At 43.9% G+C, this 17,016-nt stretch overlaps 1 protein-coding gene across 3 annotated transcripts in view; it reads right to left on the reverse strand.

The window, feature by feature from the left end:
• Positions 1–17,016, reverse strand: part of Tg (thyroglobulin) — a 174,413-nt gene that overhangs the window by 121,664 nt on the left and 35,733 nt on the right. For all 3 annotated transcript variants that reach the window (XM_028773217.1, XM_028773215.1, XM_028773216.1), the window contains 5 exons: positions 15,504–15,653; positions 13,773–13,943; positions 8,522–8,638; positions 6,520–6,635; positions 4,015–4,123 (listed from right to left, as the gene is read on the reverse strand). In XM_028773217.1, the coding sequence (XP_028629050.1) occupies positions 4,015–4,123; positions 6,520–6,635; positions 8,522–8,638; positions 13,773–13,943; positions 15,504–15,653 (663 nt within the window). The remainder of the gene's footprint in view (positions 1–4,014; positions 4,124–6,519; positions 6,636–8,521; positions 8,639–13,772; positions 13,944–15,503; positions 15,654–17,016) is intronic.

Raw genomic sequence — 17,016 nt, forward strand, 5'->3', positions numbered from 1 at the left:
TTTCATTGAGTAGAAGTTGACTGCCACAGCCATTTGAATGCATAGCAATACTGTGTGACTGTTGACTGTCATTTATTTTCATTGCATAAGTTCTCAGACTGTAGTTTCATTGGACAGTGCTGACTGATGCCAAGGCCAGAATCTAAGCTGACTGGGATGTCCTTCACATAGGACAAGCGCCACAGAGGACCCTGAAATTGTCATGCAGGAGGATCCTTCTTATCCTTCAAGAAGCACTTGTAATGTCATCTCTTCTAGGGTTCCCTTCCTAATTGCTAAAACAGCTCGTGTTCACTTTTGTTCCATCTCTCCTCTTCATTTTAATCTGAGCACTTCACACCCTGCAAAACGTTTTCACATCCAATTCATTCTTTTGTAACTCAGTGATCTGTTCTATTCGTAGCTTTAGCCACCAGGCCACTAGAGCCCTTATAGTCCTGTGTTGCCTACTGAGGAGTTAAGAACATTCCAAGGTTGTGTGCTTTACATGGCTGCTATGTTCTCAACACTGGGAAAGGTCACAGTGATCATATTTAGAGGAAGTTTCACATGGATGTAGTAGGTGACAGAATGCTTCCCCTTTCCAGATCTCATCTTTTAGTTGGGGGCTGGGACAACCCAGCATCACACAGGAGCTTCCCAACATTGGTTTCCTAGGATACAAAGGATCACATGCTCCTCTCAAAGGTTCTAGGACCATAGACTTCAGCTGTGCAAAGAGAGCAGGTGATGTTAGACATCATAGCAAGCTGGGAGTCTATGTCCCCCCCTCCCAATTTTTGGTCCTATGACACAAGTGGCTTAGGATGAGGAGTCGAACTGGACATGACGGCCCTTAAGGGGTGAGGGATGTTTAGAAACTATGTTTTTTCCACTTGTAACGTATTATTACCATATTAGAGAAAGGACTGAGGTTAAAGCAGAGGTGACAAATAGTCTGATCAGCAATGGAAAAAACACAGGAGGCTGAGTCCAGCCACCTTTTCCTTCCAGTACAGTGGGGACAGATCTTGACTTTAAACAGACAGAAAGCAAAATAAAGAAGCAAGCCAATTTCTGCCCTTGGTTTAGTTTGGCAGCAATAAGGTTCTCACTTTCCCTTGTAATCCAAATATAAACTTCCAGGAGACAGGAGGAGGCAGAAGACAACAAACACTTGAATGCAATTGTATTTTTAAATGTGATAAAAGGCTAAATTACAGTTTTGGAGGGACATTTTTGGCTGGGGTCACTTTATTTGTTTTGGCTTTTATTTTAGAAAACAATCCTTAAGCTTTGCTATACTTAAGAGTGGATGGTAGAAACAATTGCACACTGAGGCGGAAGTCATAGCAGCCTTGGCTATAGATCAGAGAAACCCAACACCAGGAGACTCTGGTGCCCTACACACACTCTAGTCCACTGGGACAGGAATGTGATGGAACAAACACTGTACTTGTCCCTGCAGAGGCTGGAGGATTCGGCAGGGTCAGCTCAGTCTGTGGCTTGCCCAACTAACACCAGCTGTTTCCAACTCAAGGTTGAGACTGCACCATCTAGCCACATGTGCCTAAAGCTGTAGGCCTCAGAGAACACCATTTCTCACTCCTCTCTCTTCATTCCAACCCTAACCTCCCAGGTCTTGCCTCCATTAGCCGTCTTCTAGTTCTTGACCAACAGAAAACTTCATAAGAAGAAAGTAGCTATAGAAAGTCTCACTCTTCCTGTACTTACCAGGAGAGCTTTGAGGGGTAACTGGAGCTACCTCATTCCACCTTCCTGACTCCCAGATTCACACAGGATCCCTACTCCACTGGTATGAACATTAAAGTCCACAGTATCTGGGAAGATTCCAGAGCTCAAAGTGCTAGCATTGTGGTGGTTCAGGCCACGCAGCTGCCTCTAAGGCAGAAAAAAAACACAGATGTCTGAAACCCTGCCTCTCAGAATCACTAAAAAGCTACAACTCAGAGAACAAGGACAGTGGAAGGAGCCACAGGACACAGAACACAGCCTTGCATTGTTGACATCTACCTCACTAGCCCTGTAGGTGATGATCCAGCAGGAGGCAGGCAAGACAGGACAGAGGGATATAGGCCTGATGAGACTGGAGACATTTGCTGCTCATTCACACTTACTCCCAGGAACCCAGATTCTCTCCCTGCTATTCCTGTGTTTCTTTCAGAATGCTGAGGTCCCAGCCCAGCTCTTCAGGGACCAACAGAAACACTGTGAAAGGGCTGGCAAGATGACTCGGTAGCTAGAGCATCTTTCTGCCAAGGCTGACAACTTGAATTTGACTTCTAGAACCCATAATGCAGAAGGAAAGGAATCACTTAAAGTAGTTCATTGACCTCCACATGCATGCTGTGGTATATGGGCACCAACTCACACATACATATAGATCAATGATAGATAGATAGATAGATAGATAGATAGATAGATAGATAGATAGATGGATAGATGATAGAGTTTTAAAAACACATGTGGAATATTAAAGAGAGCCTGTGTTTCTAAGGCCTTTCTTCAAGTTTCCATAAGGCAAAATAACACAGATATTGAATACTGAGATGAACAATATATAGTAGAACATTTCTTGCTACTCATGTGGTCTCAGACCTTAGAGGTATCAAGAAATTTATATCCCCACTTCCCCTCCTATCTAGATCCACTCTCTTTCTGTCTCTAGTTGGAAAACAAACAGGCAGCATACAAGGGCTGGACCTAGGCCCCTGTACATATGCAGGAGATGTGCAACTTGGTCTTCATGTAGTTCCTGCAACAACTGGAGAAGGGGTTTACCATGACTCTGTTGCCTGCCCATGTATCTTGTTCCCCTAATTAGGCTGTCTTGTCTGGCCTCAGTGGGAGAAGATGTGCCTAGTCCTTAGTGACTTGAGGTGCCAGGGTGGGTTGGTTTCCTGGGAGGGATTACCCCCTTCTCAGAGGTGAAGGAGAGGAGTGACAGGAGAGGGACTATGTGAGGGGGGACTGGGAAGAAGGAGGGCTGCAAATGGAATGTAAAGTGAATATAAACAAATTAATGTAAAAAAATAACAAAGAGAAAACAAAAAGAAGTCCACGGGATAATAATATATATATATATATATATATATATATATATATATGTATATATATATATTACATCATATGAGAAGAAAATCTACTTTCAATAAAAGGAAAAACAAAACAACAAAAGAAGTACCAGGTCAATTAGCAAACACTAAAAAAAAAAAAGAGAGAGCTTGATATCTTGGCCTAATCCATCGACAGTCTCAAAATCTAACATCTTCCAGGTGACACACATGCACAGTGCCACCAGAGAGGGTCCCATGAACATAGATATGGAAGAGAAAGTCCTTTAGATGATGGTAAGGGATGGTCTGATGGTAATGTTTAGCAAAAATGAGAGAAAAGGGAAGAATCAGAAGGCCTTGGAATCATGGCTGCAGGGAGCTAAGCCAGGACCTTCTGGGATGCCAGATGTCAGCAGGGTGAAGGCCTTGGTACTCATGCACCTAGGCCAAGCTGACTGGATGCATGTCTACACTCTGTTGCATGCACACAGGCCAAGCTGGCTAAATGCACGTCTATACTCTGTTGCATGCACACAGGCCAAACTCGCTGGATGCATGTCTACACTCTGTTGCATACACATAAGCCAAGCAGGCTGGATGCATGTCTGTACTGTGTCACATGTACATAGACCAAGCTGGCTGGGTGCCTGTCTCCACTGTGTCTGTGCTACCACTGGCTCCTTGGTTCCTGCTGTATGAGACTCACAACCCCAGCAGGTTGGGATAAAAACCAGAACTGTTGGCTTAGATGAATGTTATACAGAAATCCTTTTGTAACTCTGGGGAGGCCACTGTCTGTCTGCAGAGGGCAGGTGGGTTGAACCTGCTTCAAGTGGGATCAGGGAGAATTAGGTCTCATGCATGGAGTGAGGTGAGGGGACAGTCTCCTCCTCTCAGATGCACAACGCTGAAACCACTCTGAGCAAAATCAAGGGGAGCCCCAGCATTGTCAACCTACCTTTCTTCACATACACAGCCAGAGAATCCCTGCCACTATTCTTCACTTTCACCTGGCACCTAAGGCTTCCAAAGCTGGTTGCCTTCAAGCTACCCACAGCATCTTGATCCTGGAAGTGAAAAGGGCCCCGTTATCATCCAGTATTTCCAATAGTTCAAAGCAATTCAACACATACTTACCAAACTCGGAGCACAGTCATCGAAGGGCTAAAAGGTAAATTAGTGAGGAGATTTAGTTCTAGGTTTCCTGACCTATTAGAGGGGCACGCATGTGAACAGCAAACTGGCATCAACAGTGATGGCAGTTGGACATGGATGTGCAACTGGAGAAGAGTCTGTTACAGGGGTGATAGTGATTAATTCTACGGAGAAGGAGATCATATGAGATCTTCCAGGAAAAATGGATTGTGGATGGGGCTCTAATTAAAGACCAGGAATTCTGTCCAGTGAGATGGGAAGTGGCCAGAGAGGGGAGGAGCGAGGAGGCAGCTCAGGAGGCAGATTCTGAAGCATAGAAAGCTCAGTCAGACCTCCAGAGCACCTGCCATTCTTGGTCACCTTGGCTCTCTTTCCTGATTTGCTCTCAGCACTTTCACAGGTGAGTGGGTAGGGCAAAGCTGCCCATACTCACCCATGTTTTTTGGTATGGTATTTGCCCCTCCACAGGGTTACCAGCCATGAAATTTTCCATGTTGGATTTATAGGTGCAAAGACTAAAATACAGTCTACACAAAGTTATTGGATCTTCCTGCTTTCCTTACAGAAGAGATGGAGGTCTGAGGATGGAATGAAGGGCCACATTTAAAGAAGGGGCTGTGAAGACCTGAAAAGGATTGAGATAGAAACCCGGAGCAGTGAAAGTCCCTCTCTCATCCCTTCTGCTTGTACCCTGATTGGGCAGGAACCATACGATGCTGGGGGATGGCTGAACTGAGAAGACTGAACTCCTGCACTGCAACTCCAGAATCTCAAAGGAGTTGGAGCCAAAGAGCCAGGGAGGCTCTGAGAGCTGTTGGGAATGGGGTCCTAGACTGAAACAAGGTGGACCAATCATATGTAACCAACATCCAAGCCCCACCCCTGCATTTCTGCACTAAGAGCCCAGGGCCTTCAGAGGAACCTTAACAAATTTCCATTCAAGACGTCCTGTGAGCTTCCTGCTGACCTAGTGAGAGATTTCAGAGAGGGCAATAGCAATGACACAGTGATATCTATTATAGTAATGATCATAGCAGAAATTCTTCTGTGATTTTTCCCGGAAGGCTTCTTTGATCCCCACAATCTCTCTGTGATGTGGGTATATAATCATGTGTTACTATGTGGGTTATCTGAAGGACCTGGAAGCTAAAGAGCAGGAAATGAGTGGTAGGGACTGATATTTGCATCTGTTTCCAGCTGCATTTCATTTACATCTAATAAGCTGCTAAAACTCTGGGGAAGCCCTTTCCATTACATCTGCAGGGCATCACTCATGAGCACTCTGACACATGTGCACAGAGAACAGCCATGTGCAGTGCCCAGTGCAAGTCATGCACCTGAGTGTGGACTGGGTACCACACTAAAAAGATACAAATATGCAAACTCATGAGGAAGTCAGGGAAGAAACGAAGATTTATTATGTTAACACACAAAAAAACTAAAAGAGGCTTCAATACATAGACATTGTTCTAAGAGGACACAGAAGAATTTAAATGGACACAGAAGAAGGAAACTTGCAAGATCAGGCATTAGGGACCCTGGGACCCAGGAACTGATTTTGGCTGGATGGCCTTCTATTCTAATGCAATGGTTTTGTTTTGTTGCTTTTTGTTTTTTGAATATTCTACAAGAATCTTTTTTCTTTCTTTGGGGGGGGTATTATATTTATTTACATTTCAAATGTTACCCCCCTTCCTGGTTTCCCCTCCACAAACCCCCCATCCCATCCCCCCTCTCCCCTATTCTATGAGGGTGCTTTCCTACCCACCCACCCACCCATTTACTCCCGCCTGTCTGCTCTAGCATTCCCCTAAGCTGGAGCATTGAGCCTTCACATGACCAAGGGCCTCTTGTCCCATTGATGCCAGATAAGGCCATCCTTTGCTACATATGCAGCTGGAGCCACGGGTTCCTCCATGTGTACTCTTTGGTTGGTGGTTTAGTCCCTGGGAGCTCTGGGGAGTCTGGTTGGTTGATATTGTTGTTCTTCCTATGGAGTTGCAAATCCCTACCACATTGACTTCTACAATGGAAGCAATGCTGGTGCTCAGAACTCAGAGGTCAGATGGTACTCTGGGCTCTAGACAATAACTCCTTAGCATGAGAACCCAAGCTGCCTTATGAGGTAAGTCATGGCAGGGAACAACAAGGCTACTCCACACTAAGGCACCATCCTGATTATCAGATGTTACACTGAGTCTTCCTTTGCAGCTCTGACCCACCACAACTTCTATTCCCAGATTCAAAATCTTCAGGCACAGGGGTCACCTGATTTCTTCCACAGGAACAGGAAGCTGTCTTGGCATACCTGATCAGAAGTCATGCAGGCAAAGTTGTCCCTTGTCCAAGAATAAAAATCACATGAAACCTCTGACCCCATTGTGGACACTGTGAGGAAGCTGCAGGCCTCGTCATCTGCACAATCTGCAAGTACCACAGTTGAGTCACCTCTGAGTTCTCAGATGATGCTGAGGGTGGGGTAAACCCACATTCTGTCTTTATCCTCATTGGGTACGTGCTCCCACTACACACACACACACACACACACACACACACACACAGAAAGACAGAGACAGAGACAGACAGAGACATACACACACACACACACACACACACACCTCTTCTTCCATGATGCCCCACATTAACTGGGCACTAGAAAGCAAACAGTGACTTTCAACCAACAAATGGCTTGTCCGAAAAGAACTCAAGAGAAATGATTGATAGTAGTCCAACATGCCCCTAGCCCTAACAGACTTCTGTCCTTCAACCAAATTAACTTGATTTTCACTGCAAGCAAGACCCTACTTCAGACTCAAGAACAAGAGCAGGCAAAGCAACAACCATTCTGGATAATATCTAACTATCAGGTTAATGTGCTGACCCAGATCCAGCACTGCTACTATGTCCCAAGCTCACAATGCCCCAGTGCCCTTTAGCCCACTTCTTCCTTTTCTTCGCCACCCTTCTGTTCTGTTTTCTATGGCACACAACTTTCTTTTCTCTAATCAGTGGTGCCCATACTTCTCCAAGCCACAGCCATTTTATGTTTCTTCCTCCTAAATGGTCATGTGATCTTCTGCATCATCCTCTTGATACTTATTATGGGAATAATTATGCTTTCCATTTTTATAACCAGCACTACATGAGAATATGACTATAATTTATTTGGAGTTAGGGTCTGTAAAGAGGTGATTAAATAATGTGAAAGGAAGCCATAGTCTATATCCTGATAGAAAGAAGAGACCAGGACACATATACACAGGGGAATCTGTGTGAAGACAAAGCAAGAAGATGACCATTGAGACACTGAGGACAGACCAATGCTGCCAACCCCTTGCTTTCAGGGCTCCAGTCTCTAAAGTCATGGGAAATAAGTTTCCTGGTTGAAGATATCCAAACTCTACTGATTTCTGGATCCTGCCTGCCTGTGAGTGGGTTAACCTGTTCTCATTTCTCTGTAAGACTCTATCTTGCCAGACACTTCTGACATGGAATTCTCACTCAAACTTTGGTCTGTTGTCCCTTTCCTTAGGCACCGAATTTCACCTACTTAAATAAAGTACCTCCTGGTGACAGCAAAGGGCCTTGTCCTTTCAGCTAGCCTCACTCCATTCAGTTCTACAACTCCTTTTCATCTTTGCATGCTGCTTGCATTCCAAAGCATGGTGTGTTCGAGAAGGTGATCATGTGTGTGTAGTACCCTGTACAAGAAGTCATCCACATACGTACACACCAAGTTGGCTGTCCTGGGGCTGCTTCCTCATGTCTGTCCCTACTTCCTGCCTTGTGTTATGTTTGCAGTACAAGCAAGAGCATAAGCTTAGCCTTGAGAGAGACATTTTCCAAAGCAGATCCTTTTTCATAGTGCCCTTAGAAGAGGCCGTTCTTGCAGGCTTAACATCTGCTAGCTTGGGTTTGACTTTAAGACCTGTGGCTTGCTAACTCCATGTCATTAAACAAACTGTTCACACTCCCAATACCTTCCTCTCATGTGTACCTTGGGATCACTGTGGTATAGTTAAGAAATTCCCCATAGAGAGGAGTGCTCAGTGAGCAGAATTTGATACTACTAGCTCTCAGCACACAGATTACCCAGGTGCATGATAATACACAAGTGGCTAGTTTTTAATTTTCTAACACTCAGTCCAACTCTTGGCAATTAGTAAATAGGAGATTTAAAAAGTTAGAAATTGCACAAACATTTCATAAATTAAGTTGCCTATGATGTTTTTGACTAATTAAAATTTTTATCATATTGAATAGTGGACTTTTCCTATCTCTCCATGAACGCATTTCTTCAACTCACTTACCTGCCAAGCACTGCACCAGTGGGGAGTCGGCACTGGGGACTCTGGACGTGACTATCACAGGAGAACTGGCATCAAAGATAACCTTGGATTCTGGAGCTTTCTCAAATTTCCGTATCACTGGAATTAAGCAGACCTGTGAGTTCAGAGCCTGAAGTGTATTTAGGACATTTGCATGTGATTATCAGGTCAGGATAGAAAGTTCTGTTATTGTCACTGGACCCATCCTCACACTTGGTCACATAAGTGTCTCACATGGAGCAACTGCCATTGGTGGGAGCTCCAGTCTCCTGCCTCACCACCAGTCAGCAGTGTAACTCTCTGCATCTCCTATCCTGTTCTTAGGAAGTAAAGGGAAGACCTAACATTATATTGGACCTTTCATCTCAGCTCTTCTCATAGTTAACTATTTTTTCCTATCTGAGCATCTCTTTCCCTGTCTTTAAATGCTAATTATGTTGTATAATGATTACATCAAAAAATATACTCCCCTACATCGATCTGAATTCTTTCTGAAGCGAGGCAAGCTATTTTCATAAGACAAATCAAACATGTGCATATGAGTTTTTGCAAATTTCGGGGTGTGTCACGTGGCTCCTGCCTTTTTCAGACTGTATTTCCTTAAGTGATAGGTTGTCATCTGTTTCTATAGCTATCGTCAACACATTTGGGGTTCATTTGGTGAGATTCACAGAGCCACTTGCTCACGGAACTAGACAAACGAGGGAGGATAAAACAACCTGAATTTCTTCAGCTTTATGGCTTGGAACACATTCCTTACAAAGGGTTAAAAAATGTGGGTGACAATTAGGGAAAGAGACCTATCTCCCAAACCAAAAAAGCAAAAGTGTATGTACACTGCATATCTCTATCAAAACACAAAAGTGATTTATAATCCCGTAAGCACATTCAGTCATCATTACAAACCTGAATGTAGGTACTCTTTATCATATACATCCAAGCCATTATAAATGAGTCTTGTAAGTACATTGGTCTGCACAGATCAATACATCCCTGTTTTAAATGCAGAAGCAGAAAAAAAAAAGTAGAGGGTATACCGAGTAGACTTCTCTCAGCTTTCATGTATAAAACATAAAAATGCTGAAGTGTTACTATAGAAACAACATCCCTTAAATGTTCTGATGCTTTGCCGTAGAAAGCAGTCTTTGGCACTGTCCTCAAGGCAAACAAAAGGAACTAACTGGAAGATTCAGGGATGGGAAAGGGAAAAGCAGGAACAAGGGGTGTTTGCTTGTGACGAATATATAGTTGTATGAAAACTTTTAAAAATTAAGAAATAAAACATATTCTAAGTTTACAAAGTGACCCTTCTGGTTCCTGAAGTTCCCCGGTCCATGAGCTCCTCCCATACTGAGCCTTGCTCCTCGTAACCCTGCCTCTCTTTCCATTTTCCACTCCTTCTTACTTAGGTAATACTCCAGAAGTGCCAGCCTAGCAAATACCACAGCAGAATCCTGTTGTAACTAAGGTTGGGTTGACCTGGGCTACATATTCATGTTCTAGATTAAACTTTACAGGTCCTTCCACTTGTAGCAATGTCTACTAAAAGTGCAGTGCATTTATCTCTCTGCTTGGAGACTCTACTCGAAGGATTCCGGATGATGGGGATCTTCACAGTGCTGGGGTCGCTGTGAAGAAGTTCACTGCCAGCAGAGCAGAGGGGCAAGTAAAAATTAATTTGGGGATTCAGATGTTCTGTTGGTATACTTTCTATGTATCAATGCGGAGTTGTAGAATGTTGTAGAGGAAGCCTGAGGGTTAATGTTCAAACAGCATATATCTGACAATGGCTCCTGCCATGCAAATCATGGCTATGTATGTGCCTATTGCTCTCCATGGTCAGGGGAGTGCACCAATCACATCTGAATCATGGCAAGCTGGCACAGTGACAGAGATACTACCTATATTCAGAAGGGTAGGTGGGCAGATGAATAGCTGGATGGCTAGATAGACATGGACAAGTGCAGGAATAGCAATGTAATGTCAGCCCTGGGGAATCGTGAGAGTGTATCATGACTGTCAAATCTGTTTAAATATATGGTATGGTACACAAAAGCGCATCATGGGTCAGCAAGGACAGAATTAGGACTGGATCTAAAACTAAGAGAAGATAAACTTGACCAACTTCCCCTGAGCAGGGTCAGGTGAGTTTTCTGAGTAAACCAAGCCAATGTAGGGTGCAGACTGGCCAAGTCTTCACAGAGAAATCAAATCCTCAGGATCTGCAGCTGTAGGCACTGAAGAAATAGTGACACCAGCCCCCAGGACAAAGCATACTAGCTCCGGAGCTAGACCTCAGCTCACATCCTGATGTCACCTTTTTTCCCACTACCTCTGTGACACCAGATACACTTCTTGCCTCTTAGAACCCTAGTGTCTTAGTTATAAGAATTCAATAAATATCATGAAAGAATTGACTTATGGGTAACAAAGTTTATCCTCTGTGAGGAAGACTCCTAAGTAACAGGACTTATGAAATTGGCCACAAGGACTAAAGCCATAGGGACTCTCCTCCCTAGCAGACCAGTAGGACACAGTTTGTAGAAGTCCAGCTAAGAGGAGCAATTAATCTATTTTGTCATCACATACACAGTGCTCTGGAATACCTCAAGTCAGTGCGAGCTGTAGTTCCAAAAGGACATACTCTAATGAGGCTGGAACCCAGAGTGTTGGTGCCATTTTTTACCCTCCCCTTTTCATGAGTGGTGTATAGCCACAGAGACTTAAGAGACACAGTGTGAGGAGAATTAATTCTAAAATAACTGTGGTAGAAGAATCATAGAGAAGTCACTGGACTGAACAGGAGAATGTGGGAGGAAGTCATGTCTGACCTGGGATGTAAGCAGGTAACATGCAGACCTAGGCAGAGGTATCGAGGGGACTAAAGAATGGAAGCACCCAAGAAGGGGAAAACAAATGGGGAGGCTGAACTCTAAAGCCTGTGTGTTTTCTGATAGAAAAAAAATACAATGTGAAACTGCACTTTCTCTCCCCAGAAGAAAGCTCCTCTCCAAGGTAAGAAGGGACACACTGCCCCAGGACTGCTGTTTGTTAACACAGAAATACCTTGCATCTCCAGAAAGGGAAAATAATCTCACAGATTTGCCAAAGAAGCTGAAGATGCCCTGAAAACTGTACAGAAGTCAGTGCCTTAGGGACATCCTTTCTAGCTGTCAGTTGAGCTGTGACTCCTGAACACTTTTTATGCTGCTGATGAAAGCATCTTTTTCCTTCTGAGTCCTAGGTAGAACATGCTGCAAATGCCTCACAAATTGTGTAGTCATTTTCACACTGAACCATGGCAGGGACAAAGAGAGCTCAAAGCAGCTAGACAATAATCCCTGAGTAGCCAATGAGTAGCAGGGCTGCAGTGCATGTGGCAGCACTTCTTTGGACACTCTGCAGGCTCCTGGGAAGAAGTCATCTCCCAGTCTCTTAAAGAATCTGCCAGTTCCATCTAATTCCTGCGGTGTTAGTCCTGCCTACAAGAAGAGGAAATGAGAAAGACAATGTTTCTGGACTGGTGAGATGGCTCATCTGTATTACCCAATTACCTCATTCAATTCCTGAGCCTACTTAATGGAAGAGTGAGGTCTGATTTGATTCTCTGACCTACACACAAATGCAGTGGCATGTATGCATGCACACACACATTAAATGAAAAATATTTCAAAAGAATTCTGTTGGATTTCATGGAGTATACAATTCTCCCCCCCCCCCCAATGCTTGAGATTTGCTATTATTTTTCTGGAGAAGAGGAATATGGCTTTGAGCTTTAGGAAACAGTCACTTCCCACTCAGGTTGTTTGTGCTTTTATCATTAGCTGATCTAACTTTACCAGAGGACAGGAAAGCCGTGTGTGTGTGTGTGTGTGTGTGTGTGTGTGTGTGTGTGTGTAAATAAATGAGAATATGTGTATATACTCTCACCCAACACATGCATGCACACCTGTATACTGAGGAAATACACAACTCTGAATAGAAGCATGGATCAGTACAAACAGAAGCACAGGGTTTAGGGAGTGAAGCACATCTGAGATTAAATCCAGTTAGGTTGTATCCCTTCTCTGGGTTAGAGAGAAGCACTTTGACATTCCATGTTTATGTGTCCTCAGCTAAAATATTGTAGAAAAAATAATCTCTATCTTTAGTGTACCACAAGTACAATGTGGTGAATATATAAAATCCTGGCATACAGTGAGCTCACTCTTCTTGCACAGTTAGTAAGTCTGGTCAGCAGGACTCACCCTAACCCCAGCTGGTCCACAGGGAAAAAAAGCAAGGAACAGGGCCTTAAGGAACAGGAGAATGTATGCAAAGAAGGAGTTGAGTCCTAAAAACCAAAGGGGAGGCCAGCACAAAGAGAACTTGCCCATTCTTTCAGCTCCCTGCCCTCCACACCTCTTCAAGAACAGAGGAGGAGCAGGTGGCAACAGCTTCTGAGCCCCAGCTGTCTGAAGTATCTGTCAGCTGTGATGGACACAGTGAGCTAAGGTACTTGGTACCCTACTTGGATCCTCATATTGCTAATGAGGAAAGTGCTGAGGATGAGTGAGTATCCAGGACTATGCTAACAGCAATGGGACTTTAGAGACTAATCCACTCTGACACCACACCTTTCTCCTCTGCTCTGCAGACTTTTATCACACCATGTGTGGGAGAACTTGATGACATTTCTGGGATAGTCTCATCCACCATCTCACTGAGGACCTAAGGTAGTGCTTGGCAAGTATTTGTTGACATTACAAGATGATGTTGGTTTTCATAATATCCAAGAAAGCAGCCTAGAGACGATGAGGATAAGAGAGGCTGAGCAACTTGTCCTAAGTTACCCCATATGGAGATGATGGAGTAAGGAGAGATACCCAGTAGTTCCCCAGCATCCAGCCAAGAGAGCAATGCTACTCAAACACAAGCTTCCTACAAGAGAGGAGGCCTCAGCAGTCAGCTTTCATGGAAATTCATCTTTTTCTTGATAAATTACTCAGGGGTAATGTTCATATGATTCCTGAAACTTATTTACAAATGATTCAAAAGTGAAAAAGAAAGCACAGAATATTAACAGATGTAAGTGAAGGAAATCTTTCCATTTCACTGTTCTTCCAACTTCCTTGTAGGCTAAAAACTTTTGGAATAAAGTAGGAGACTAATGGCATCTGTGCACAATCCTTTTCTTTAGGTCCCACAGACCCAGATCCCAGCAACCACAGTGGATGTAATAACCAGTACATACTCAGACACTGAGATTCTGAGAGTCCAGCCTCTGCCTGTAACCACTGTAGTCTCTGCCCCTCGCCGTCCACGCAGAAAACGCTCTCACTGTCTCTGTCCTTCTGGCTGGCTTGGTACTGACCATCCTGGTCACACTGTAGGCCGGCTTCATTCCTCTGACAGTCAGTGACACCTAAAACAACAGGTGAACCAGCAATGAGATACAGGACTCTGTGATTTCCTCCTTCTCTTCCAACTTCCAGGACCCCTGTGGTGATGTCAGTTACATGGATAAATGAGACACTCTGGCTGAAAGCTCTTAGTGTGCCCACCCTCAGCAAAGAACACCACTGAGACCCCATGTCACCCATAGGGCATCTTTCATAATAACTCCGTAGCCCATATTTTAGAGCCATCAGTGATCATAGTAGGAAGTGAGGCCTTCTATCATATTAGGACACTCAGAAAGTCATCGTCTGTGGCAATTTCAGTAGATATTGAATCTGATGGCAACTTAACCTTGAGCTTCTAGACTCCAGAATAGTGAGAAACAGAGTTCTGTTGCCTGTAAAATCCACCCAGCTTATGATAGTTTGAAATAGCTGCCTGTACAGACTACATCTCCAGACCTCCAACTTGGTCTTGTCTAATGCTACAGCATTTCCTGGCATTGAAATCTCTCCTTCACAGTGGTAAGCTGGATCAGTGTTGGTATTTCCCTGTGGATTGGTGCTTAGTGACTACATGCATCCTATTTGATGGAAGCTCCGTGAAGGCAGGACCTGCATCCTATTGCATTTCCCTGTGTCTAAAATGTACAGCCTCTCTTGACATCCATGAATGTAGTATGAGGTGGATCTAGGAATGAACACTTCCCAACAATACTGCTTTAGATTCATGAGGAATAATGAGGAATGTTCCTTTGATGACTTCTTTCCAAATTTTGGAAACTACTCACATTATAAACAATAAAAATTTTCTTTCTGTTGACATAGTTACAGAGCCATATAAAAAGATCTATCACAAAGTATGGGTCCTTTCTAGCGCAAACTCAAGAATAGTTAGGTGCCTATTCAGTAGTCCAGTCAAATGAAATCTCATGACACATGGGGAGACCAAATCCACAGGGTCCTGACCAGCACAGGATCAGAGAAGACTGAACATGAGTTGCACAGTGGTTATGAGTATGGTTGAGAAAAGTCTTCCACTTCTGGTTCTGATAAGGTTAATTTACAAAAGTCAGAAGTTGCAAAATCAGGCAAAACTAAGCTCAAAGGTCAGCTGAGTTAGCTGCGTGACTCCAACTAAATAATCTCACTTATCTGAGCCTTTACCTCATCTGTAAAAAAGTGGGTGGTGCTATCTACCTTAGACAGGAATTGAGATGAGTGACTGAGACTTTGCAAGTAACAGGCCTGGCCTGGAGCCTGGCAGGAGCCTGGCCTTCACAGAAATGACCTTTGATTACCCAGTGGTTCCCAACAGTGGAAAGTCTTGCTCCCCACCACCATACTCAAGAAACAGTAATTCGTCACAAGTGGTTGGTTATCACAACTAGGAGAGAGGCTCCTGTTGTTGTCTAGTAGAGGTGAAGTATGTATAGATGCTATTCAACATCCTACCACTGTGAGATAGTTTCTAATGTGAAGAGAGAGATGTCTTCAAACGTCTCTGTTGCAGATGCTGAGCAGCTGTGCTGCAGCCCTCTGTGTGGGGAAGGCTTCTCCTTCAGAGTGGTCCAGGAAGAACTTACAGTGGGTCTTGCTGAAAGCTCCAGAGGTGGTGGTTGTTCTGCCCCCTGGGCATGGGATGCAGGCTGAACTGCCTGCCTGTTCTTGGTAGGTGCCAGCAGGACAGGGAGTGCATTGTCCATCCTGAGAGAAGCTTCCTTCAGGGCATTTCACTAGGGGCACAAACACACATGACATCAGAGTGAGAACTTGTGTTACGGCCACAGACAAGGCTTATAGTATGTGTAGAATCCCAAAATCAGCACAGAATTTTAAATGGTATAATTAATGATAAGCAGGTGGCCTCAGGCTCAAAAGCTAAAGAGCCAGCTAAGAAGAAAGCAAGGTAGGGCCTTCTCTTCAGAAGCTGAGGACTTGCAGGAGATGTAGGAATCCACACAAGACTTCAGATGTGGATCAAATAAAGTAGGAGACAAGCCAGGAGCACATTTAAGGGAAACAGCCTCTGAGAAGTTAACACCAGAAACTCGAGTGATAAAGGGGACCACGCACCAAACAGTGTAAACAGCAAGTACAAAGTCCTCAAGATATAATGGCAAGAGAAAGGCCAAATCAAGCCAGAGCTGAGATTGCAAAGGAGATGAGCTTGGCAGAAGATGAATCTGGAGACAATGGGAAAGATGAGGCCCAACCATAGCTTCCCAAATCTAAGGATGTGGTGGAGAGTTGAAAGTGTAGGTAGACTGGGTGAAGTCCAACTTTCAGTATAGTTCTTAGGGTCCTCTAAAGTTATTTTTACCCTGTGTAAAATGGAGTCAACAGTACTTGTTGGGGTATAGTGTGTGTTCACAAACATACAGAATCTAACCTACTGCCAGATTAATGTGTGCCCTCAGCAAATAATGATTACTTTTACTTTTAAGGTCTTCCTTCCCTGTAGCCAACTCTGTGAAAATGGTACTTTCTCAATGAGTCAATTCCAGTAATTCTAGAAACTTAGTACCATCTCATTTGACTGCTGTGGCTGATGTCCCCGTGGGTCTGTCACTAACAGTGCTGCTTACACTAGACAAGGATGGGCAAATTGGGCACCCAAGAGACTACATTAAAAGTGGTTCTTGCTATAAGGCATTTTGGTTCCTGATTGACTCAGAAAGCCCAAATTCTATGGATAAGACCCGTCATCAATTTGTCATGCTGGATGTCGGCGTCTTTCTGTTACACTCCTGATCTGCTGGTATCCAGTGCTTTCTGTTCCTCTAACATCTTCAGATCCTCCTAGTTTCTCTTGTTGATTGTGACTACAAGGAAGAACTTCACTAAAAGTAAAAGTAATTATTATTTATTGAGTAATTGTTATTTATTAGTTGGGCAACCAAAATCCCAACTACAGATATATATATATCAAGGTATTAAAACTAAAGCCCTCAGGAGATCCAATTCCATTGTAGAGCAATACAGGAATTGGCCAAACGGACTCTGATGGCTCAGAGAAACATGGAGGACATTTTCCCTTTCCCTCCTTGTTCAAGGTTGTAGTCACAATAACTTGTCAAATAACTTCAGCAAATGAGT

The sequence above is a fragment of the Grammomys surdaster genome, unplaced genomic scaffold (genome assembly GCF_004785775.1).
Source record: "Grammomys surdaster isolate TR1022 unplaced genomic scaffold, NIH_TR_1.0 224, whole genome shotgun sequence".
Taxonomy (NCBI): domain Eukaryota; kingdom Metazoa; phylum Chordata; class Mammalia; order Rodentia; family Muridae; genus Grammomys; species Grammomys surdaster.